The 24256-nt window shown below is 53.8% G+C and overlaps 1 protein-coding gene across 5 annotated transcripts in view; it reads left to right on the plus strand.

Annotated features, from left to right (window-relative positions):
- Nucleotides 1-24256, plus strand: part of Tspan18 (tetraspanin 18) — a 125860-nt gene that overhangs the window by 13713 nt on the left and 87891 nt on the right. For 3 of the 5 annotated variants that reach the window (XM_063227807.1, XM_003465129.5, XM_063227806.1), the window contains exon 2: nucleotides 16904-16985. The exons of 1 other annotated variant lie outside the window; for it this stretch is intronic. Coding sequence is in view for 2 of the 4 variants with exons in the window: in XM_063227806.1 (XP_063083876.1) it covers nucleotides 16904-16985 (82 nt within the window). In the remaining 2 variants the exon portion in view is untranslated. Of the gene's footprint in view, nucleotides 1-16903; nucleotides 16986-20337; nucleotides 21715-24256 lie in introns of those variants that run through there. One more of the 5 variants, XM_063227805.1, reaches the window with a different exon arrangement.

Here is a 24256-nt window from a genome sequence, read left to right on the forward strand (position 1 = left end):
CAGAGGGTGGGGTGTGGAAGAGTCCACAGGGCAAGGCTGAAGTTCAAAGCCAGCAAAACGTGTCTGTGGTGGGGGAAGTCACAGCCGTCAACTCTTGGCGGGAGTCGGGGGTTCCCAGGAGGGGCCGCGTGCTGCTGTGTCCTTTTATCCTGGTGGGGGGTGACAGAGGTAGGGTATGAGCAGCTCGTGGTCCTTCAAGGACTTGCATGCTTCAAATCTGACGGCTTTTCTCCGTATGTTACGATTCAATTAAAAATTCTGATCACAAGAACAGCATGAAAGGTGGTTCTAAAGTGGGCTGGGGGTAAGCAGTGGCTGCCCCTTTGGGCCAGGCCTGTCCCTCTCCTATTTCATTTCAGGGTCCTTATTGGGATTTGAAATGGGGGCCCATTATAGGGTGTTTCCCTGGACACCCCCCTCCTCATCACAGGCTTTGCATATGATTGTTGGGGTGACTCAGGAGCAGAGGCCTCCTTGTGATGGCTTTGGGCATCCCATCCTGACGCTTCCTGAACTTACTGTGTGAGTTGAGTGACTTTGGGTGAGTTACCCTCCAGGCTTTAATTTACACATTGCTAAAGCTGGGAAAGGAGCCCCCACCTCAAAAGATTGTGCCTGAGGTGTGGTGCACAGCAAGACTGGTCTGTGTGCAGGTTCAGGGAAGCTGGTCTGCCCACTGTCCTCAGGCCACCTGCTGGGAGGGAGGTTCTGTTCACCCTGGGGTAGAGCAGCCTTGTGGATGTGGCCTTCTGTGTGCTCATGTTGTTCGCAGTGGGAAGCTCACTCAGGGACCATGCGGTAGCCTTTTCTCTGGTCCAGCCCTGTGCACCCAGGACCAACTTTTGCCCAGGGGAGAGACCCTTCTGTCAAGCCAGCAGCGGCCAGCGCCAGGTGCCCAGGCAGTTCTCAGCCTCCTGGGGGAAAAATCCCCGAGCCCTGGCTCCCTCCCTCTCCCAGCCCCAGCAGCCAGGAGCAGTCCCATCCAGAGGGGATGGTTCTCAGCGAGAAGCTGGCTCTGCATCTCTGCTGCCCACCTGGCTTTTTTTTTTTATCCCAGACTCATTTGGATGGGGAGCTGGGGGAACCAGGGACTGACCTCACTAAGCCTGTAGCCTTCTCTGGAGAGCAGGGAGAGACAGCCTCTACCTCTAGGCCCTGGGGAGGAGTAGCATTTGCCTAGGGTCTGGTGCACCATTATTGCTCAAGAATCCGAAGTGTGACCGTGGATGCTCCGAGACTGCTGTGAGAAGGCGTGGAGGGCCGCTGGGGTGGCGTTGGTGTAAGGGTGTGGTTGGAAATGGCCTCTCTGTCCAGAACAGTCTGTTTTGACTTACTCGACTGTGGGAATTTGAAAAACAGTCCAAGTGTTTTCCTCCCTCCTCGGCTTGCAGATTTCCTCTTGCTCACTCACATTCCTCTTGCACACTCCTGGTTCTGCCTCATGAGCTCTCACACTTACCTCCTCACACCTTCTGGAAGTGCAGGTGTGAGGAGGACCTCCAAGGTCCTCCAAGGAGGACCTCGGAAGACCCCCGGTTTCCCGTCTACTTCAGAACCTCGTGTTGTCTCGATGGCACACACGCACCTGTGCACAGTCAGTTTTCACACCCACGCTTCCCTCCTCTCCCCTGGTTCTCATTCTGTGTCTTGAACCAAGTGGCTCTCTGGCTGTGTGACATGGGCCAAGTCACTCAGCCTCTCTGGGCCTCGCTTTCGTTGCTGTCAGCGGAGACTTCATTTGAGAGAGCTCCTCACCTTCCCACACAGAGGCTCCGAGGTGAAGTTCCCCTCTCTGGGACGCTGCCTACAAGTAGATTCTATCTCATTAGGAAGACCGCATGCCAACCCTGCCTGACATCTTAGCCTTTTCCTGGTACTGGAGAGACAGCATTTCATTTGGAGCTGGAAATTAACCCCAGGTCAGAAGCAAATGGAGACTTCACAGTGGTGATTCAGTCTTGTCCTCCAAGAAGACGCAGTGTGGCGCCATCTCCTTGCTTTGGGGCCTCTCGGCTTCCTCTTGATGACTGGGGACTCAGAGCTGGGAGGGAGAGGCGACGAAATGGAGGCCGAGCTCCCCGCTGTCTTGCATCTGATCCAGCAGGACAATCTGCTTCCTTCTGGGGTTGCCATTTTCCCCGCCTCGTCCAGGGACGCAGGGAGCTAAAGTTTGTGGAGGATTCCCCGCATGGCACATAGTATCCTATTGGCTCTCATGGCAGCCAGATGAGTTCTATGTGGATGTCATGTCCATTTTAGGGACAGTGAGACTGAGGCTGGAGTTCTAATTCTGCTGTGCCACAGACTCCCTGCAACCCTTGAATGGTCCCTTCTCTTTGGGCTGAAGTTAACCCGACATGAAAGAGAGGAGATTTTCCTGACCTCTCCCAGCACCATCTTCCGAGTCCCTCTGGGGTGGAACATTCCATACCGCCTGCATGGTTCACGTGCTGTGTGGCCTTGGGCAGGTTACCCAATCTCTCAGGTGCCCAGGATGCAGGAGGACTGGGGGAGGGGCAAGTGCCCATGCCTCTCCCTGCCTGCCCTCCCTGGGGTTCGATGCTGTCTCAGCAGAGACCTTTTTGGCTAGGAATGTGGGCTTGCTCTCCGCCCAGAGGCAGAGAAATTCACCTTCCGGTGACATGGTACATGATGCTTCTGGGTTTAAGCCATTTTTCTACCAAAGTGCCCTCTCTAGCATTCCTAGCTCTAACACGGGACGGACTGGGATGATTTTCATCTAATCATGTGCAGCTGTACTTGGGGCCACTGTACCCCCCAAACCCCGGGTGGAACTTTCAAGTGTGGAACTGATCAAAATGGAGCAGGTATAGGGGTCCCCTATCGTTCCCCAATAAACCGTTCCACTTGGTGTGCTTCGAGGGACCCTAGGGAACCCCATTTGAAAACCACAGGCCAGTAGGTGACAGAGATGCCACTGAGCCTGGAAGGAACAATCTCTCGCAGCCTCTGTCTGTCTGCAGTCGTCTTTCAGTAGTAGCTCTGCCCTTTTTCTGAGAGGGCTTTGCTGTGTTTCTTTGGGCATTGATCCTAATCAATCACCTGGAGACTCGTCTCTCAATATTGACAGACGGCGGCTGACATTTTTGAATTGTTCTCTCTCTGATCTTCTCCACAGTCCTAGTGTAGGTAAAGATGAGGTCGCTACTTAGCGGTAAAGCAAGAAATCGGAGCTTTTGATTTGGAGGCCTCGGAAACACGGTATTTACCCAGATAATCCTGCCTGAGTCAGCAGGCGTTTGGAGACCTAGGAAATATATTTAACAAAATTTTTAATAAATAGAGATTTCGAGCAGAGCAGATCTGCTTCTGAGATGGCTCAGCGGGGTCCCGAGAACTGTGTTTGAATGAAGAGTCTCTTCCCACTGCCTGTGCCCCTGGGCAGCCCTCACCCCAATTTCATTTGCCAGACCTCAAGGTATTCTTCTCCTAAAACCTCATTTCCACTCGGAGTTAGCAGGCAGTGACTGGCACAGGAAGGGCCCCTTTGGAGACCCACAGGGAGGTCTCTGCCGAGGCTTCATGCCTACTGCGTATCAGACACCCTGGGGAAGCTGGATGCTTGGAATACACCTGGAGCATCAGAGCCTTCCTTTAAAGACAAAGTCCTGGAGCCCTGAGAGGTTGGGTGACTTGGCCCAGGCCACACAGGGAGTTGGAGGCAGAGCCCACGTCCCCTGAGGGTCCCAGGCTGGGTCCCTTCTGATGCCCGAAGTCTCTTGTGTGTCCCACTGCCTCTGGGGCTGGGAGGGTAAAGAAGGGAGGAGCCCCATGTCCTCCCTCGGTGGCAGGCACATGTGAGTTCAATTCCAGGCTGGCACGGCCCGTGCTGGGCGTTCGGCAGCTCCGGGAGTGGGTGGGGACGTCGGCTTCTCCGCGCCTGACCCTGGCAGCCTGGCAGATGTGTTTATTTCTTCCTTTTCCACTTGGGAGGCAGCCGCGCATCTGGCAGGGCGGGGAGAAGGTGGGCTGGGGGTTCGGGCTGCCCGCCATCAGGTCTGGCTGAGTGGGCCTGGGGTCCGCCGCTGTAACTGAGCTCTCCCTGCCTTACCTGCAGAGAGGGGATGGTGACCCCCTGCCACGTGGGATGGGGCCGGGGGAATCCTAAGCCCTGCCCAATGGGCTAAGCAAGTCCTTTGCATTAGTTCTTAGTTTGGGGAATCTGGCAGGAGTCTGGCTGTCTTGATTGAGTTCAAGGGCAGCCTGGCCTCCTTAGTGAGACCCTGAATCAAAAAAGCAAAAATAAATACAGAAATACAGAAAAACTAATCCTTGTCCCTTTTTCCCAAACATACATGTGTACCAATGACCCACAGATAACATTTTGCCTGGGTTTCTTTCCAGTCTTCTCCTGTGTGGGGCGGGGGTGTGTGTACGTGTATGTGTGTACATGCATGTGTGCTGTTAAATAAAATATGTGAGAGGCCATCGTTTCGGCCTGAGCTCCTGTGCCAGACCTCAAAGGGCCAACCAAAATGGCGTCACTCACGCTAAGTTCCCATGTCACCAAACAGAAACCTAGGACTGTCGAGAGCTGATCTTCCGATGGGAGAGACAGGTCACCATTAGCCAGTGGGGGAAGGGAGTGCCCAGTGCTTCATCACACAGGAGATTACTTTTAAAACAGCCAGTCTGCTTTGGATTCCTTGTTTCTATGTCTTCAGCCTGTAAGTCGCGCCCTTTCCCCCCTAGTTTTGGGGAGGCCTCCAGTTTTGTAGATGGGTGCTGCCTGGTTCACGAATCACTGATGAAGTCACTTAGGTCTTCAAGATGCTCTTTGCTAAAGTTTTGTTCTTTGACAATGAAATATATATATATATATATATATATATATATATGCTAATATTGTCCATATAATGGAAAAAATTGAGAAAAAATTGAAACCAGGCCTGGCTTATAAATCTGGAATGCATGCATATGGGTCACAGAGTGATGTGACTCATGAATGACAGAGCCAGCAGGATGCTAGAGCTGTTCTGGGGAGAAGCTAGCCAAGGAGGAAGAGGAGGAAGAGGAGGAGGAAGAGGATGGGGAGAAGAAGGGGAGGGGAGGGGGGACGGGGAGGGCAGGAGGAGGCGGAGAGGAGGGCTGGCAACAGGTGCTAGTGTATAAAGGACAATAAAAGCATGACCTTGTGGGGGGTCATTTTTACCAGCTGAAGGAAACCTAGGCATTCATGAGTGACTTCATGCAAAGTTGCCATCCCCAAGTCCCCTCCATAGCTGAGCCCTGGCTGAGCGCACTGGACGGAGCCCGTAGGTGAGGTAGACCGGCCGGCAGCTCCTTCCTCGGTTCTCTGTGTTGGTCTTTTCTTTGTCAAACTACTATCCATCATGTTCTAGCAGCCCCACCGCCTCGGGGCACCGCAGTCTGCATGCTGCTCGTCAGGTCAGCCCTGCCGGGAGCTGCGCCTGCAAGGGATCTGTGTTGCCTACTCCTCTGAGTCATGGTGAAACCATCCCCTGGCTGCAGAAAAATTGTTTTTCCATGCATCCGCTCCCTGGTGCTGAAAAGTTCAGGCACTGCTGTGGTAGAAGGCACCCTGCAGCTCACCTGCACACCACACGGAGGCTCAGTCCTTTCTAAGAGTAGAGTTTCGGGAAGGACGGGATCCCCGGAGTGTGGGTGGCCCATACACTCAGCTGCATGAGGGTTCTGCCCTGTTGGTACCTCTGCCCACCTGCTCGGGTCTCCAAGCCTCAAGACATCAAGGGTTACAGCGACCCTCAACTTCCCGTTCTCTCTCCCAAGTCTGAAGTGTGGGGGTTTGTGAGCTGGGGTGTCTCCTGACCCTGGGCTGCACGCATGGAGTATGTGGTCACTCCATGAATCATGCTGTGGAGTGTGTGGTCACTCCATGAATCATGCTGGGGAGCCTGCTGAATGAGTACATGGATGTGGAGAGGTCTGGCTTTGTCCCTTACAAACAGATGTGCTCTTAGGGTCAGACAGGGGCTGCTGCCGGACATTCCCAAACTCCCAGTGATCCTCCTGCATCAGCCTCCCAATGCTGGAAATCCAGGCTTGCACCACCGTGCTGGCTTCCCAAAGACTCTTAAGTTCTCAAAGAGGTGAAAAGTTCTTGGCCACCTCAATCAAGTTGGGGAGGGGGAGTGTGTCTTGAAAGACTAATCTCCATGCTATGAATTTTAAAGCTCTCTGGTTGCACGTGTTGGGAAAACCCATCAAAATGCTAATGGCTCTGCGGTCTTACCTCCTGCAGCCCACTTTCTGCATTAGAATATATTTTCAAGGATGGGTGCAGGAGAGAATTTCAGAGTTGGGGGGCCTTTTTCCGTGGGCTATAAAGTCTGCATTAATGGGCCAGCTGTGGGGACCTTCTCTTTACCCCTCTTCCAGTGCTCAGCCTTGGGCTTCCTTGCTCCTGGCAGGGTGGCCCACTTAGAAAGTTCTCCGTTGCCAGACGGAGGCCGCGACGGACATGGCGGGAGCAAGCCCCGGCACGACGGTGCGGCCCCGGAAGCGGAGCAGCCCCAGGGCGTGATTCCGGGCATCGTGGGCGCCGTGGTGGTGGCCGTGGCCGGAGCCGTGTCCAGCTTCATCGCCTACCAGAAGAAGAAGCTGTGCTTCAAAGAGAACCATGCCTCGGAGACCTAGGCCCGCGGAGCCTGGCCCGCCCCAGGAGCCTGGACAGCGCGGCTCCCCGCTAAGCCCGGCCTGCCCCAAGGAGCAGCCGCCCCGGCCCTCAGCGCCCCGCTGCCCCCCTGTGTGCGTCCTCCCCCGCCACCCCGTTCCCCCTCCCTCCTCTGCAGAAGGCCCCGACTCACGATCCCCCCGCCCCATCTGGGTCTGCGCCGAGCCAGGGGTTTGCTGATGGGCTGAGCGACCCGGGCTGGCCTGGAACCTCGGGGTGTCCTGCCTCGGCCTCCTGAGGTCGCCAGGGCGCCTGGGGCCGTGCACCACCCCCACGTGTCTTGACCTGTCCACACAGAGGTTGGAGGAAGCATCAGCCCTAGGGGCGGTCATTGGTCTTGGGGAGCGGGGTGTGCACCCCAGGGGCTGCGAACCCCATGTTTTTCACCCTGGATTCTTAGGACTCCCTGACCACCCGGCGCCCCGCAGGGCGGCCTCTGTCTGTGCCCCTCTCCCCCACCTGGTTCTGTAAGCGGTGCCAGGCTGCGGACCCAGACCGCGGGGATCGCGCTTTCTGGGGGCCGTCCAAGTCTGCGAGGCTCTCTGCCGGTGAGCGGGTGGCGGGGTCACACGCTTTGGCCCTCTGCGTCCTCCTCGCCAGGCCGGCTGCACCCACGTGTGACCCCGACATTGCATGCTGGGCCAGCATCGCGCCCTCCGCCGGCCAGCAGCAGGGCCACTCGGGCTTTTATTTTGCCTTTTTGCGATGGGGTCTCGCTGAGCAGCTCGGGCCGGCCTGCAGCTCACGCGGGGCTGCTCGGGCGCTCACAGCGACCTCCCGCCTCAGCCTGCCGGCGCCGGGCTGCACAGACATGCAGGGCACACCGAGCGTCCACGGCCGGCCTGCGGGGTGCCTGGGCCCGCGTGGAATCCGTTCGCTCCAGGCCCCCCGGGGGGAACCGGCGCCCCGACGGTGCCTGTGCTGACCGCACACTTGCTGGTCTGGGGACCGTGTGGGTGTCTCACCTCGGCAACCTGGCTCAGGCCCTCGGGGGATAGATTCTGCTGTTTTTATTTTGTCTTTCGGTGGGGAGAAGCACTCGGGAAGCCAAAGCGCCCGTCAGATCATGCGCTGTAACGCGTGCCCCGTGTTGGCTGGCAGCCTCTGCCCGGCCTGAGGGCTCACTGCCTGTTTGGACTTGGCCCTGCAGGAGGATTTCTTTTTATCTATCTATCTATCTATCTATCTATCTATCTATCTATCTATCTACTATCCATCCCTCTCTCATTTATCTGTCCATCCTTCTGTCCATCCATCCACCTATCTGTGTAACCGATCAGTCTATCAGCTGTCTGTCTGTCCTTCCTAACCGTATCCCTCTGCCTACCTGGCTCCGTAATCATTCTGTGCATCCAGCCACCTACCTATAAATCTGTCCATCACCTACATACCCTTCCTGTCTGTCCTTCCGTCCAGGTGTCTATCTGCATGACCAATCAGCCTGTCTCTGAGCAGCCACGACTGTGTATGATCCATCAGTATTCTCTGCCTGTGGTCTATCCATGCATTTATCCATCTCCATAATGCATCTAGCTGTCCAGCTACCTGTAAATCTGTGTCTATCTGTCCATCTACCCATCCATCCATCCTTCCTGTCAACCCATGGCCTGCCTGTCCAGATGCTCTGTCTCTCTCTCTCTGTCTGTCTCCCTCTGTCTTTCTGTCCCTCTGTCCCTCTGTCTGTCCCCCTCCTGCCGGCCCAGCCCGTGTCACCCTCTGCCGTGTCACTCGCTGGTGGGGAGGGCGTTGCCGACCGTGCAGTATATCTCACACTCGGCACAGAGCTCCGCTTCCGGCCCATAGTTAGACCTTTATGCTCTGCACCTTGCGCGCGTCCTGCCCGTGTATGCTGAGCCCGACCCTGCAGCTCTGGAAACATGCCACTTGCTGAGGGGAGGAGCAGGACTTTCCTTCGTCACCGACAGTGTGCGGCCCTCGAGGTCGTTTGCAGCCTTGTAGAAGAGAAATAAACGTATCTTTCCTGGAAAAAAAAAAAAAAAAAGAAAGTCTCCGTTGCCATTCTGTGACTTTCACCTGCTTCTCCCAGAGGCAGGAGGGGCTGCACGTGGCGTCCACATACATTCGAGGTCGGGAATGCGTAGAGACACTGTCCACACCCACGCCAGTGCCAGCAGCACCCGCTGTCCCTGTAGCCTTTGACCCCAGGTATTTTTGAACAAGCAGCCCAGTGGCCCGTGAACCTCTCGGGTGTCTTCCAGGTGAAGGACACTGGTGGCAGCTGCACTCCTCAGTGCTGGCTGGTGGCCTGGGGCTGTGGCCTGGGCCGCTTTGCCTGCAGTGAGTCCCTGGGTACTGGTCCCTGGGTTGGGCTTTGTGACTACAGGCAAAGCCTGTGGCCTCTGAGCCTCTGGCTCCGTCTTTGGGAGTGTGGAGAGTGCCTTGCCCAGGGAGCTTCACACAGCCTGCGTCCTACAGGTGTTTCTGCAAGCACCCAGCAAGGTGGAAAAGGCACCAGGTCTCAGTTCCGCTGCCTGGACAAGTCTCTACCACATCCGGGTCTCCAGGTCCCTCTACTGGGGCCAGATGCCTGGCAGGTCTGCCTGGGAGGAGATGCAGCTGAATCCTTTGTTTTCTATTTCCCTTTCTCTAAGAAGTGATGTCAGTGTTTTTACATACATACATACACACACACACACACACACACACACACCTCCCCTCTCCCATCTGTACAGTGGGCACTTGGCTAATATTCCGTGTTCAGACATCAAGCGAGCTATCAGGAGAGCCCTGGTCCCGTCCCCCCAGTCTCCTTCATCCCTAAGAAGCTGCTTCTAGAGGGGAAGGCCATGTGCAGGTTTGGGGTGCTACCCAGGGTGATAGTAGTGGCTCAGGACTCCTGGCTACATTCTCCTTCCTGCTCAGCAGGGCAGCGGGGTATTGTCTGTCAGGTAGGTACCTTGTAAAGGGGCACCAAGGGACAGCACTGATAGGTGCTGTCACCTGCAGAGGGGAGCCCAGGACCAGATGAGCAGCTCAGGAAAGAGGGGCTGGCTACGAACGGCAGGTGTGCTGAGGGCTAAGGGTCTCAGCACTGATTTCCAGGCTTGGTGCATTGTTCCCCCTTCCTTGGCCACCAGGAGCCACTGGGCTCTGATCAGGAGTCCTGTGCCCTCTGGGGCGGGGATCACTGTGCTGGCTGTGCCTGGTGCACACAGGGGGCAGCCCTCCACTCCCCAAGAAAAAATAGGTTCTGCGTCTTTTCAGGATGTCACAGCTTCACCTGTGCCCTGCTGGGACCCTGAGGCACCATTAGAAGGATGACGAAGGGCTCATGGGAACAGAGGGTGATGGGGCTGAGTGACCGGGAGAGACTGGGAGGCCCCCTCCTTCACTGGGGAGACTTGCAGGTGGAGAGATGGGCTGAGCTTAGGCGGCTTCACTGAGGGCTGCAGCTGGTGGGGGACCGGACATAGCTCCTCTCCATGCTCCTACGCTGTTCACCAGAGCAAAGGAAAGCAAAGCCCTGGCTTTGCTCTGGAGCCACAGACTGCCTAGCTTGGGTCTGTCACCAAGTGGCCAGCAGGCAGAGTGGCCTGGTGGAAGGGGGGTAGGCGTAGGGCCAGGAGAAAAGGAGGTCTGTGGCCTTGCACTTGGAGAGAAGGAAGAGGGGAGGAGAGGCCAGCGACGGAGACGGCAGAGATGGACAGAGATTTCCTTTCTTCCTTGTGGGCTTCCTCTTCCTCCTAGAAGTCCTCCTGACTTGTGATTCCAGGACACTGACACAAGTCTGCTGGACTCCACCAGCACGATCTGGAAACCCAGAGTCTGTGCGTCAGCTGCTGTGAATTAGCGTGGGTGTGGGAACGGGGCGTGGGCCGTCTGTTCTTGGAGTGGGAGCCTTGGCGAGCAACTGCTCTGAGGAGCAGAGCTTGGAACCACCAAACATGGGTCGTTGTCCTTTCTCTCCAATTTTTTTTTTTAATTTTGGTAAAAGACGCATAAATTTACCAAGATTGACTTTTTAAATGCAGTGGTTTTGTGTACATTTGTATTTATTTATCTATTGCAATACGGAGGATTTAACAAAGAGTCTTTGCACTGAACAACAATCCCAAACCTCAGTTTTTTAATTTTGAGACTGCTAAGTTCTAAATTGCCCAGACTTGACTCAAATTTGAGATCCTCCTGCTTCAGCCTCCCAGAGTGCTGGGATTACAGGCATGCACCACCACAGCCTTAAGTTACATTTATGTTATATGGCCTTTACTGCCAGTGTCTGTAAGTGTTCCTCTGATACAGTGGCAACTCTAATCTCTTCAGTGAAGGCTCCCCTTTCCTCCTTTTCCCCACCCCTGGGAAGATCTACTTTCTGTTCCACCTGCCTCATAACTTAAGTGGGATCATACAGTGTCTGGCTTTGTGTGCCTGGCTTATTTCACTTAGCACAACGTCCATGGGGTTCAACACACTGAAGAGTGTGTCAGGAGTCCTTCCCTTTCTTTTAAAGGTTGCTAACTATTCCACTGTTTGTAATACAGACCACAGTTTGTTCAGCCATGCTTTCATTGATGGACTCTTGAATTGCTTCCAGGTTTTAGTTGTGAAAAATGCTTCTATGAATATGGATATATGGATATTGTCTTGAGACTCTGCTTCTCTCTCTCTTGTATCAGGACTTGAACGCAGGACCTTGTGCTTGTCAAGCAGGCACTGTGCCTCTGGGCTGTAACCCCAGTGATGCTTCCCATTCTTTGGGATCTATATCCAGGAATGGAGTTGCTGAATCATATTGTATTCTATTTTTAATTTTTTGAAGAACTGTCATGTCTTACACAGCAGCTGTACCATTTCACATTCCCACCCAGAGAGCTTACGGCTTCCAGTTAGTCTGCCTTCTTGCCAACATTTGTCATTTTCTTTTTTGTTTGTTTGTTTTATAGTGGCCGTCCTAGTGGGAGTGACGTGGTGTCTCATTGTAGTTTCGATTTGATCTTTCATTATTAGTGACATCGGACATATGTAAAGTACTTGCCTTGCCATTTGTAGGTCTTTTTTAGAGAAATGTCCACTGCTATCTTTTGCAGTGGACATGTTAACTATCTTAACAGTTTTGCTGGGTTTTTATTTTGTGTTTCTCTGTTGCTTTTAGGAGTTCTGGATAGTGAGTGATTCCTGATCATAAACATGATTTATAAATACTTTTACCATTTCACTGTTCCCTTTTTGCAGTTTATATTACACAAAATATAAAATTGTGCACAGAAATTATACATTTTCATGAAGCCCAGTTTTTTTTCTTTTGTTGCATCTACTCTCGGTGTCATATCCAAGAATGCACTGTCAAATTCAGTGTCAAGTTCCTCTAGCTAAACTAGGCGTGGTGATGCATGCCTGTAATTCCAGCACTCTGGGAGGCTAAGGCAGGAAGTCTGCAAATTTAAGCCCAGCCTGGGTGATTTAGTGATGCTCTGCATGAAGATCAAAAATTGAAGAAGGTTGGGACGTAGCTGAGCAGGAAGGCCCGGTGTCCGATCCCCAGTGCTGTGAAAACAGTGAGTGAAAAACCAAAAGCTGTCTACACTATGTGGTAGAAGGGGGTGTGCTTGTCCTACTCAGGGGCCTGGCAAGCGCGAGGTCCTGAGTCACACGCACACCTGTCTTGGTCCCCGTCTACAGGAAAGCTCTCTGCCCGTCACCATGGTGTTTGGCATGCGTGTACGTGTGTGGCTTAGGCTGTTGTGTGTTTTGGTCATGAAAGGCTGCTGACTTTTGTCACAAGCCTTCTCTGCATTTGTGGAGATGATCGAATTTCCGCCCTTCCTTCTGTGGATGGGATGTATACCACCAATTGATTTTTGCATGTTGACCACTCCTTGGCCACTACCCTTTGACATGAAGTAGTACAGATTATCTTTTAGGGTCCTGTTTTCCCTGTGTATTAAATGCTTTTGTTGTTCTGGGTACCATGGGAATCACTTGCAGTCCGTTAGCTCATCAGATCTCTAACTTTGATCTGTTAGATGGGACTGTGATTTCCACACTTGTGCTTAACTGGTGACTGTCCTGAGGTTTGGGGATAAGAAAACCCACAGTGCTTTACCACATGTCCGTCTCTCCATCCAGCCATCCAGCCATCCTTCTAGCCATCCATCCATTCAACCCATCCACCCATCCACCTGTCCATCCAACCCACCTACCCATCCATCCACCCACTCATCCATCTACCCATCCATCCCTGCAGCCAACTGTAAGCCACTTCCTCCTCTCCATCACTCAGGTTCTTTCATAGATCCTTCTGTGTCCGGCTCCTCACCTCCTACCCTGTCTCCTGTCCACGTAGCCATGCTGGGAGATGAGTTTCTATGCCAGCCCAGCCTCAGGTACTGTCACAGTGTAGCTAGGCTGTCCTGCTATCCTGGCTCAGTGCCATGTTCATGTCCCCTCCCCCAAAGACCATCTTTGCAGGTGGCATGGGGCTTCCATCTGCACCTGTCTCTTCACCTGGAACCAGGCAGGCAACCTATCCCATGCCTGGCTGGTAGCTGGATGGTTGTATATCAGTTGGCAAACCCACTGGCCCACAGATTGGTCATGACCCAGGCCTGAGAAACTTTGCTATCGTTGCCACACTGTCAGACGCCCTCAGCCAAGGCCAAGGCAAGGGGCAGCCCTCAGCCCTCGTTTCTGAAGCTCTTATTGATACACAGGTAGAGCAGGTAGTCAGGCGGGGTAGCTGGAGGCTGACTGCGTGGCTCATCTGTTCATAGCTGTGAGTCTCCATCTGACCAGGTCTAGTGGCAATTGTACAAGCAGTTTAGAATCATCCATTTCTTCTCTGATCTGGCTCCCCCACCATTCGTTTAACTGGCTCTTTTTAGATCCATTTGCCCTCCATTGTCCTTCTTTCTATCACCCATTCATCCATTCATTTATCCCTTCCTCACCCAATGGTCATTCATTCAGCCAGTCAACATCCATCCATCCACCCATTCATCATCTATCGATCCATCCATCCATCCATTCATTCATCTATCCATCCATCCACCAATTCATCATTCATCAGTGCATCCATCTATCCATTCATCCATCACTCATCCCTCACCCCTCCCGCCGTCCGTTGTGCATCCCTCCTGTCCATCCATCTGCCCATCATCCAGCCATCTACCCATCCGTCATTCCTCTCTTTCCCGCCTTCCCTTCCTGCATCATCCGTGTACTCACCCATTAATTACCATCCATCCACCCATCCATAACCTAGTTCCTCCTTTCCGCCCTCCAGTTTCTCCAGTAGATCCCTTCTGTACCCATTGTTGTCCACTTTCCTCGCAACTATCCTGAGTCAGGATCTGAGGCCCACAGAGGGAGGAGGACGCCACTTCTATTGTTGAGTGACTCAAAGTCACATGACCAAAAAACATACCACTATCCATACAAATTGCTAGGGGAACCCAGAGAATAATGATTTGTCATGCCAGCTGGGGCCTGGGAAGGTTTCTCAGAAGGGATAATTGACGGTGTTTGTTCTGTTTTGTCTTGTTTGAGATAAGGCTACATAGCCCAGGCTGGCCTCAAACTCGCAGTGATTCTCCTGCCTCAGCCTCCCGTATGGTAGAATTATAGGTGTGCTGCACTGCACCTGACTGAGGAAAGATTTTGAAGGATGAGCAGAAGTTTGCTCAGTGAGAAGTCACAGTTAGGAAAGAGAGAGAAGAATTCCAGGGTTAGGGTGGGCTGAGCATGCGGTGGGGGCTGAGGCCAAGTGCGTTCACACTGCAGTCTGCGCGGAGCAAAGACCTGAGAGGGGCTTGGAGCACAACGGAGGATCAGATGCTAAAATGTCTTGCGTACAGGCTGAGGGGAGCCAGGCAACCTGCGGCCACAGAGGCAGATCCAGTGCCTGCCACAAGGACGGTAGGCTTGGGGGAGCAGAGGCTGCAGGCTGCAGACTGGCCAGGCATGCTGAGGCTGAGGCTGAGGCTGAGGCGGGCAGCATCGGGAAGGAGGGACAAAAACGGAGAATCAGGGATGATCTGGGAGAAGTAGCTGAAAGAAAATAGAGACGGCTGTGGAGTAGGTGCCTGTTTCCCGCAGTGCTCCGCTGTGACGTTGCGGCAGGCTGCATGTGCTTGGCGTTCGGCGCTATTTGTGTGTATGTCCATGTGTGCATGTGTGCACTATTTTAATTAAAAACTTAAAAGTGGAGATGGAGACATCAGAGCCAATACTCGAGAGTCTTGTCGGGGCCTCCTCTGGACACCGGAGTGGCCCCCAAATTTTTCTTATAAATCGAGTCATCTGCCAGCCGTTCGTTTAGAACACAAAGAGGAGGCGGCGGCCAGCTGGCTTGAGGTGGACCGCAGAGCGGGCAGACCCAGCCAGTTCTCATCATGTTCACAGTGTTTGTTAAGTGCATTCTAAGGCACGACTTCTAAACGCAGTTTTTTTCCTACCTCGGAAACCAGGCTTTACCTTAAAAAAGGGTCATAAGCGTTAGTGACGTGAACCAGCAGCATTAGACATGAGACTGTGACCCGAGGAGAGCCGGGCCCTTGCTGCTTCCGGTGAGCACTTGCAGTGAGCCTCGTGTCATCCAGGAGCTCCCAGAATTGGTGGCCCGAGCTCCAGAGTTGGCAGGTGCTTTGTTCCAGGTGACAGAGGCTCTGGGGTGAAAAGGGCAGGATTTAGGGTTTGAACCTGCACCAACTCAAGCCTTGGGAGGGTGGCTCCTGCCCTCCGCTGTTCCTTCCCAAAGCCAGGACACTCAGGTCCAGGGTACCGTCACCACTGAACCCCAGCTGGCTTTGCACACTGCCCCTTGTCACCCAGCCCCTACCTCCTCTCTGGGCCCTAAACCCTGGATTCCTTTCTCTGGCTGGAAACCATCTATCTATAGCTGCTGCCCTTCTTTAGGGGGAGCAGGACCTAGGTCGGGGTTTCAGGGGACATGGAGACATAGTCCAAGCCAGCCATTCCCCATCCCCACACGTTGCAGGTCGGCTTAATGGAAATCTGGATTAGTGCGGGGTCTGTCTTTCCGGGAAGACTGGTAATAAACTGATCTCCTGGCTCACTGCAGGAGGGCAGACTTCCCTCCAAGCCCGGAGAGAGCTCAAGGCTCCGAGTGCCAGAGCCGGAAAGTAATTTTGTTAGTGACAGGCCCTGCCCACCTTCCTGACACGCGCGGCCTGCCACTCCTGCCCGGCGTGGCTGCAGCCTTTAATTTCCTTAATGTGTGACATTCACCCGGGCTGCCTGGCTGACGGGCACGCTTGACATTAATACGTGTTCCGTGCTCCCTGGGGCTCATGAAAGCTCATTATCACTTCTGAGCCTTTGAACGCAGAGCCTGGGCCCAGGGAGGCCCCAGGAACGGAGCTGGGACATCTGCCCCAGCTGCAGAGCAAATGCCTGCCTTTGTCCGAAGTCACTGTGTAGAGAGCCCTGGGTTCAAATTTGGAACTCAGACAAAAGGCTCCTCCTGTCCTGTGCTTTGCTGCCCTGGCCCCTTTCGGCCGTGTGGCCTTGAGCGAGTTCTCTGCCACCTGAGCTCACTCACTCATGGTCCTCATCTTTAGAGTGGAGACTTTTCTCTTGGGGTTGTCACTGTTATTGCCTGAGGCAGTGGAAACTGATCAAGGACCCTCTGCTTGGCCTTGTCACTGAGGGTGGCACTGGGGACCTTGGTGCCCTCTCATTCCCCTGTGGCTGTCCACTGTGCTTGCTTTTCTTCCCGCTGCACCAGGCCTTGGGATGGGCTCAGGCCTCCGCAGGCGGTGCACTGTCCGGATGGAGTGACATTGATCCTTCCCGTTTGACTTGGGGACCTGCATTGTCCTCACCTCAAGGCCTCTCCCTCATGCACAAATCTTGCCGTCACTGATCTGCCCAAAGAGCCTGCCTTCATTAGGCGGTGATTAAGTCTCTTTCCCATTTGCACGATTGTCGGGAAGCCTTTCCTCAGCCCGAGGAGACTGGCGTTCCCACACCCAGATGATGGGATTCGAGCTAAGAAGCAGAAGAGACGCCACTCAGTTTTCTCATTAGCAATGCTGTGTGGGCCGTGCTCATTGAGAGGACCAGAAAGACGCCCTGACCTGTCACAGGTTCTGGGGCTACCATGTTGGGGACCTTGGTTGTGATCGTCCAGCTGCGGGTCCCTGCCTGGTTTCTCTACTTGCAGAGGTGGGGTTGGGGAGCCTCAGGGATGGGGAGCCACACCTATCCACATGGCACACAGACCTTTGCTTTTGTCTCTCCTCCCTCTAGAGTTAATCTGGAAGCCACCAGCAGAAGACCCCAAGGGAACTTGGTCACTTGTGGGCCGGAAGGGAAACACAGACTGGCTGAGGTATGTTTCAGCACCGTGGTGGGGAGGATGGTCCACTCTTCTCCTTCTCCCCACCCTCCAGACCAGCACTGCTGAGTGAAGTCTCAGGGCATGGTGAAATGGTGCAGGGATCTGTGCATGAGGCACACACCTATCATCCTAGTACTCAGGAGGCTGAGGCAGGAGGATCGCCATGAGTTCAGAACCAGCCTGGAGTACCTTGTGAGTCTGAGGCCAGCCTGGACTTCATAGCAAGCAAGTCTCAAAAAAAAGGGGGTGTTGGGGTGTGGAGGCTGCTTCCCCACACCCACCTAGTTGGGGACTGTAGGAGGTGATGCCTTCCTGGGGTGACTGCTGCCTCTGTCCCCAGAGCTGCCCTGTGGATCAGAGGTAAACCCACAGGGACTCCGTCAGCCTCCACATTCCTGATGGAGTGGAAACGGAAGTCCTGCCTGGGCTGCCTGTGACCCCAGGACTGGGTGCAGGGGGGCGAGCTCATGGGAGATTCCAAAGACAGAGCCAGGGTGTCTGACCCTGGCCAGCTACGGCCACCAGTGTACCTTGTGGCTCCTTTGCCTCCGTGGGCCTCCTTTCTATTCTCTTCTCTTCTCTTTTTTTCTTTCTTTTTGTTTTTTCTTGTTATGTACCTCAAGTTGTCCTTGAGCTCATGGTATCCTCCTGCCTCAGCCTCCGCTAGGATTACAGGTGCGCGCCCCCAGGAGCCTCATTTTGCAGTCTGTGAAATGAACAGTCTGTGATGGCAATCTTTTCACCGCCCTGAGATGTTGGTGCTGTTATCGCTCCAGTTTAGAGGGGCTGGGGATTTAGCTCAGTGGCATAAGTACCTGCCTTGTAAGTGTACGGCCGTGAGTTCCATCCCCGGTACTGCCACAAAAAAAAAATGTTTCTATGGGCTTTGGTTTCCTGATCTCTAAAGTGCATGTGACCAGGTGTAGTGGTGCCTGCCTGTCATTCTAGCACTTGGGAGGCTGAGGCAGGAGGATCACTGTGAATTCAAGACCAACCTGGGCTACATAGTGAATTCAAGGCCAGTTTGGAATACAGAGCAAGACCTTGCCTCAGAAAACAATACTAAGAAAATCCTAAATAAATAAAAATAAAACAGGAATGTAACACCTACTCACAGAGCCACTGTGTCCTGTGCTGTCCCCTCGGCTCCTGACAGTCCCCAGGCACTGACCTTGATCCTCACTGTAATTGTGGGGCCTGTCACACAGGAAGCAGGCACTAGGGTGGGTAAGTGGAAAGCTCCTCTCCTCTCCTCTCCCCAGCCCCAGGCTTGTCCCAGCATAAGAGTCTCTTCGGAACAACAGGGCCAGTGTTGTGGGTTTCCCTTGTGGAGGCAGCCTGAGCATCGGGGCTGGCCCCTCGCATGACCCTGGAAACAGGAAAGTGTTGCTTGCAAGGAAAGCAGAAAGGTGCCAAAGTCCAGCAGCCTTGTCTGGGCTTGAATAGCTGCAGGTTGCAGGATGAGCGATTTGAATCCTCACCCTCAGCAGTCTTATCTGTGAAATGGGCACAAAGCCCACATCTCACTGGGCAGCTGCAAGGGCAGAGTGACCCCAAGAGAAGCCCCTGTTTGCCATGAATCATGGCAGCTCGCTTTGGACTGTGTGGCTTCCTAAGGTCACCTCTCTGCACAGGCCCAGGCTCTGAGGATGTGAGAGCTGGTGTTTGTGACCAAATAGAGTGGTTACCCTGGAGACACAGGCCTCTTCCTGTGCCCAAAGGCTGAGAGTGGGGTCTGGCTTGTGTCAGCGCTCTGTTCTAACGTCTGTCCTGGGGCTCAGGGGCCTCTTTGGGTGTGAACAGCCTTCCCCTTCCTACCCTCTTTTCCAGGTCCTCCATGGATAGCTGTCCATCGGCCCCTAGCCAGAGGTGGCATTAATAATCTCTAGCAGGGAGCCCTCTGGGGTTTGGAGTTGTCCATGACTCTTAACAAGCAGCGAGGGGAGAACACAAACACGGAGCTCCTGCCCCAAGACCAGTGCTCCCTGCAGCTCCCTCCCCCAACCCTCTGCACCTACAGAGGCATCTCTGCCCCCATGGCATCCTTTGAACACATGGTGATGCCCACATTGCTGTGGTAGCCCTCTCCCCAAATCCCCCAGAGCCCCCGCACTGCCCTCAGGGTGCAGGCAGGAAGAGAAGTTATGTGTCTTTATCTCCCAGCCAGCCCCCTGCAGCCAGCTGAGTGAGAAAAGGCAGCTTTTTAAGTGTCCTGTGATCTGACAGCAGGAAGCAGGTGACAGGAGGACGGGGTGACAGCGGCCTATCTGCCACTGTGGAACCTGTTCCCACGCTCCTGTTATCTAATTTTTCCTTTTTTTTTGGCCATGCTTTTTGATGTCCTACTTAATAGTCCATCGACAACCCAAGGTCCTGAAGATGTGCTTACTCCATGCTTGCTTCGAAGGTTGCTAGCGTTTTAGCTTCTGTATTTAGGTTATTGCTCCATTTAGAGTTAAGTTTTGGGTATGGCGTGAGGTAGGGATCTGACTTGTGATTTCATGGAAGTATGTGCCCCTGTACCCCTTGTTAAAGGCACCGTGCTTTCTCTGTTGAACAGGCTCAGGGGTCATGTTGGATTTATCTTTGGCCTCTCCACTCTATTCCCTTGGCCTCTACTTTGGTCCTTAATCCAGGACTGTATTCTTTTGGTGATCATGTTTCTAGGTTTAACTTTTTGAGCAGCATTGCTGTATTTTAAAACTGTGCAGATGGTTCTGAGGTGCAACCAAGGCTGGGCACTGTTGGTTTCCAGAGGGAGGGGACATTCAGTTACAGGGGTGACCCTGTGGAGGCCGCTGGGGTAAGAGGTGCTGTCCTAGGGTGGAGAGGCTGGGATGGAGTTGGAAGAGAAATTCCATCCTTTGTAATCCAGAGGCCTCAGAGATGCTGGTACAGGCAGGAGCTGGTGGCCCAGGAGAGCTCAGGGCACCTGCTCGCCCCCAGGGAGATTTGGAGGAAGACCTGGGTCCCAGCCACATTTCTGCCCGTTGTGCAGCCTTGACCATGTTTCTTGAGTGGTCTGAGCAGCTCTGGCCTCTGCGAGGTGGAGCAGAATTCTCTAGCTGCTCATGCCAAGGCTTGGACACCGGTCCACAGCCAGAGAGGCCAGTGCTGGAGGGACTGAAAGGCCACTGAATGGACGCACAGTCTCCACCCCAAGACTGCCAGGGAGCTGGTGATGGTGTTTGGGGTCTCCGGGGCTCCCCAATCCGTGTTGGCAAGGTAGAACAGGACCCACTCTCACTGTCTACACCCTCTCTCCACTCTCCGTCTACACGCCCACAGCGGGAGCGGAGTGCAGGGCTGTGGCCTTAGCCTGGCTTCGGGCTTCCCCTTTCAGCCTGGGACATGTGTGCTGGAGACAGGATGGCAGGTGCTCAGCGCCCCAGTTTCCTGCTCACTCAGCCCAGAGCACCCGGAACCGCAGCTCCGGCCAGCACTGCGTCCACCTGTGAGTCCTGGCAGCCTGTGGCCCTTTCCGGTCCTCCCAGGTTGTCCACCCCCAGCCTTTTCCTCCTTTTCAAGTTCAATTTTAAGGGTTCACACCAGCCGCACAGATGTGCTCCCTTTTCCCTGGAGATTCCCAAGGTCCCCCGTGATTGGCGTGGGAGCCAGGCTGGCAGACCCTGGCTCTATGTGTGGGGCGTCACTAATTTCCTCTTTTTAGGGAAAATCCTGGCTTTTTTGCTCAGGCAGCAGAAAGTGCCTTTTGGGGCTCGATGATTGTTTTGAAAAATGATATAAATCCATATTGTGAAGCACATGGGCGGCCTTGCAAACAGCCAGCTGTGGCGGGGTGGGAGTGGAAACCCTTCTGCGGTGCTGTGGCTGCTTCAGAGATGGGGAGCAGCTGGCCCAGAGTCACACAGCTCGACATGGCAGGGACTTCTCTGCATGATGAGTGAGAAGGGTTTCTAAAGGGAAAGCCCATGCTGGCTGGGGAGCTGCCGGGCTGGGCTGGCGGGCATAGCGGGTTCGGGTTCAGCCCTGCGCTGCTGCTGGAAGGGTGACCCAGGATGCCTGCTGTTTCCTCTTGCAAAGGTGGCCCTGTCTGGGATGAAAGAAGGGCATGGGGAGATCCAGGAAAGTAAAGAGCTCTGAACCCCGAGGCTCGCTTTCTGGAGCATTTCTAGGGTCTGAGCAGCGCAGAAGGGAAGTAGAGTTCACAGCCCGCCGCTTAAGCACTGCCTCCCTCCTGTGATGTCCTCAGGGCGCCTGCGCTGAACACCCCTCCCCACCCCACCCCACCCCAGCCGCGCTGCTGCGGTGCATACCCTGGGGTCTCTCTGGGCGCTGTGTGTGCTGTGGGATTAGACAGATGTGTAAGGATATGTGCCTGCCAACGGTGTCATCCACAGTAGCGCCACTCTGAACCCCCTGTGCTCCTTCCCCTTCAGCCCCGGCAGCCCCTGATCTAACTGTTGTCACGGTTGGAGCTGTATGGGAGGTGGCGCTCTGGATAGGGCCGCTTAGTCATCTGCATTGCCATCCTCTCTGTGTCTTTTCATGACTTGACAGCTCCTTCCTTTTTCTTCGGAGTCTTTTTTTATTTTTTGGAAACAGAGTCTGGCTATATAGTACATTCTGGCCCTGAACTCACTATGTAACCCAAGCTGGTTTCAAACTGGCAGTGACCCGCCTGCCTCAGCCGCCCAGTGCTGGAATTGCAGGTGTGTGCCACCACGCCCAGCTCCTTCTTCTTCTTCTTTCTTCCCTTCCTTCATTCCTTTGTTTTACATTTTATTATAGCAAATAATAAAAATATAAATATGAAGTCAAATTTACTATGTTCACAGCCATCGTGAAGTACTTAGCTGAGAGCCTGAGTACCAAGCACATTCACACGGTGGTACCACCATATCCCCGCCCCAAGAACTCTCTCCATCTTGCAGAACTGCAAAATCTCCCCGTTAAACAGTAGTGACTCTCCATCCCCTCCACCCAGCCCCCTGGTGAGCACCCCGCCTTTCGTCTGGATTCTGACTTCTCTAACCACTTTAGAAGTGGAACTAGACATCCTTCATCTTTTAGGGGCGGGAAGGCTGTTTCACTTAGCAAGAGGCAGCGCCTGAAGAACGTCCTCAGGTTTGTCTGTTTTCTAATGTTCCAGAGTATTCTTCCTTTTAAAGACTGAATAATGGTCCACTGCTTGGACCACTTCTCTGTGTGTGTGTGTGTGTGTGTGTGTGTGTGTGTCCCTTGTGCTGGGATGGAACTTTGGTCTTGGCACTTGCTAGGCAAATGGCAGTCACTGAGCCAGCCACACCCCAGCCCCAGGAATGTGAATGTTCACATTTTAAAAATGACAATAGAAGACGCACGGATGTGAATCCTTCTCAAAATGCTCCTCGCTTTGAGCACACCTACCCCATCATTCTCAGCCATATGTCTTTACTGTAATGTTTTTTATTTAATTTGAACATCGACTGTATTTTCCCTCTGTCCCTTTTACACCTGTGTGTGTGTGCTTGTGTGTGCCTGCACACACTCAAGCGTGTGTCTTAGGGAATTGCCTCCCTGTGGACCTGGGCAGCTGAGAGCACTGATTCCGGAGGGCAGGAGAATCACAGTGTCCAGCCCCCCAGGCCAGGCCGGCGAAGTCCGCTGTCTCCCAGGGACACAGTCCATTTAGTGCTGTGGCATTGATGTACCTGGGACTGGACCAGTAAAGAACTGGGATTATTTATTTTCCCTCTGTGTTGGAGGCTGGGAAAACTGGATTGAGGTGCAGTTGTAGGAGCCACATCTCCCTGAGGTAAGTGATGCTGTGACCTCATGTGACAGAGGCTGGAGACAGAATGCTGCATGAAAACTCTTTGTTAATTGGTGTATTTATTGTGGTCCTAGAGATTGAACTCAGGGCATTAGTACTGAGCTACATCCCCAGCCCGAATTTATTCATATATATATGAATAAATATATATATTCATGTCCATATATATGTATATATTTTTTGAGACAAGATCTTGCTAAGTTAGCTAGTTTAACCTTGCACTGGAGAGTCTACTGCTTCAGCCTCCTTAGTATATAATTTATTTTAAACGTTGTTTAAGCACAGGAATATCTGGCATCGTTGGAGTTGGAGAAGAAATGCATGCAAAAGGAACTCAAAGGATTCTGGATCTTTTGAAATGAACACCTGTCACCAAATCTGTAGGGTTTGGGGTCTGTGGGAGTACATGAGTGTTCCCAAATCCTCGTCCATGCAAGCGCTGTGATTATGGAGGCCCTCAAAGCAGACATGCTCATCAGACAAAGCTTGCGTCTTTGGCTGATATGATTAAAACTCACTGGTGACTGGGGAGATCGCTCAGCACTCAGACTCCCCAAAGGTTTTGTAGAGTAGAGCACTTTGTCACTGGCTGCTAGCTTTGGTTTGAGCTGTCCTGCAGATGGTGCATCTCCGGAGTGTCAGCCTCGCAGCCCCTCTCCTGGCCGGCCAAGAGGGAGATGTTTCCAACGGCTCCCCCATGCAGGGTGAGGATGGGACCAGGTAGAGGCGGAGGGGAAGTCTGTGAGTGTGACAGCTGGTTCTGGTTGTGCTGGATGAGCCAGGACAGAGCCTGGCATCCTGGGGACCCTGACGATGGTACCTCCTGAGAGCCATTGGGGTTGCACCTGCTGTGGGCACCGAATCTTGGTCCTCCACGCCCCTCTGCAGAGCTGGTCCCAGCTGCTCAGTTGACTCCTGCCCTCCCACCTGACCTCTGTCTTTTGCCCTTTCCCTTTCAGCCCTGCAGTCTGTGGAGGCAGTGGTTCTAATTAAAAATATCACAAATGCTGGGAGATAAGGATCCAGGGGTCTTGTTTTTTATGTCTATGCAAGTTCCCCGAGAGTCTTCTAGGTAGGAAAGGTCCCGCTAGAGCTGACTTTCCTCCCTGACGTGGAAGCTGAGGCTTCTTAGGGGCTCAGCATCTGTTACATGGAACTTCAACCACGGGGCAGCGGTGCCCTGCCGGGAAGGTAGAGCCGCAGGACGGGGCTGTGGAGTGGGGTTTCTGTCCCTGGGGCACCTGGGGCCTGTCCCGTGTCCTGTCCCGCAGTGCTGGGGCTGGGTGATGGCTTTCAGTAAATGCAGAGGACTGGATGGCAGACACCAGGCTTTGTAAACAGCATCAGGTCCCCGACCTCTGAGGACCACACTCAGGACAAACAAGCGCAACAGGACTGGCTGCTCCCGCTCGAGGGTCTTGGGCCTTTTTCCAGCTGAGGATTTCTCAGCTTGCTGTTTGCACCCTTGAACCCCCTTCCCCTTGTC

The sequence above is a fragment of the Cavia porcellus genome, unplaced genomic scaffold (genome assembly GCF_034190915.1).
Source record: "Cavia porcellus strain 051 isolate PalLab524CR breed Dunkin Hartley unplaced genomic scaffold, mCavPor4.1 scaffold_17, whole genome shotgun sequence".
Taxonomy (NCBI): Eukaryota; Metazoa; Chordata; class Mammalia; order Rodentia; family Caviidae; genus Cavia; species Cavia porcellus.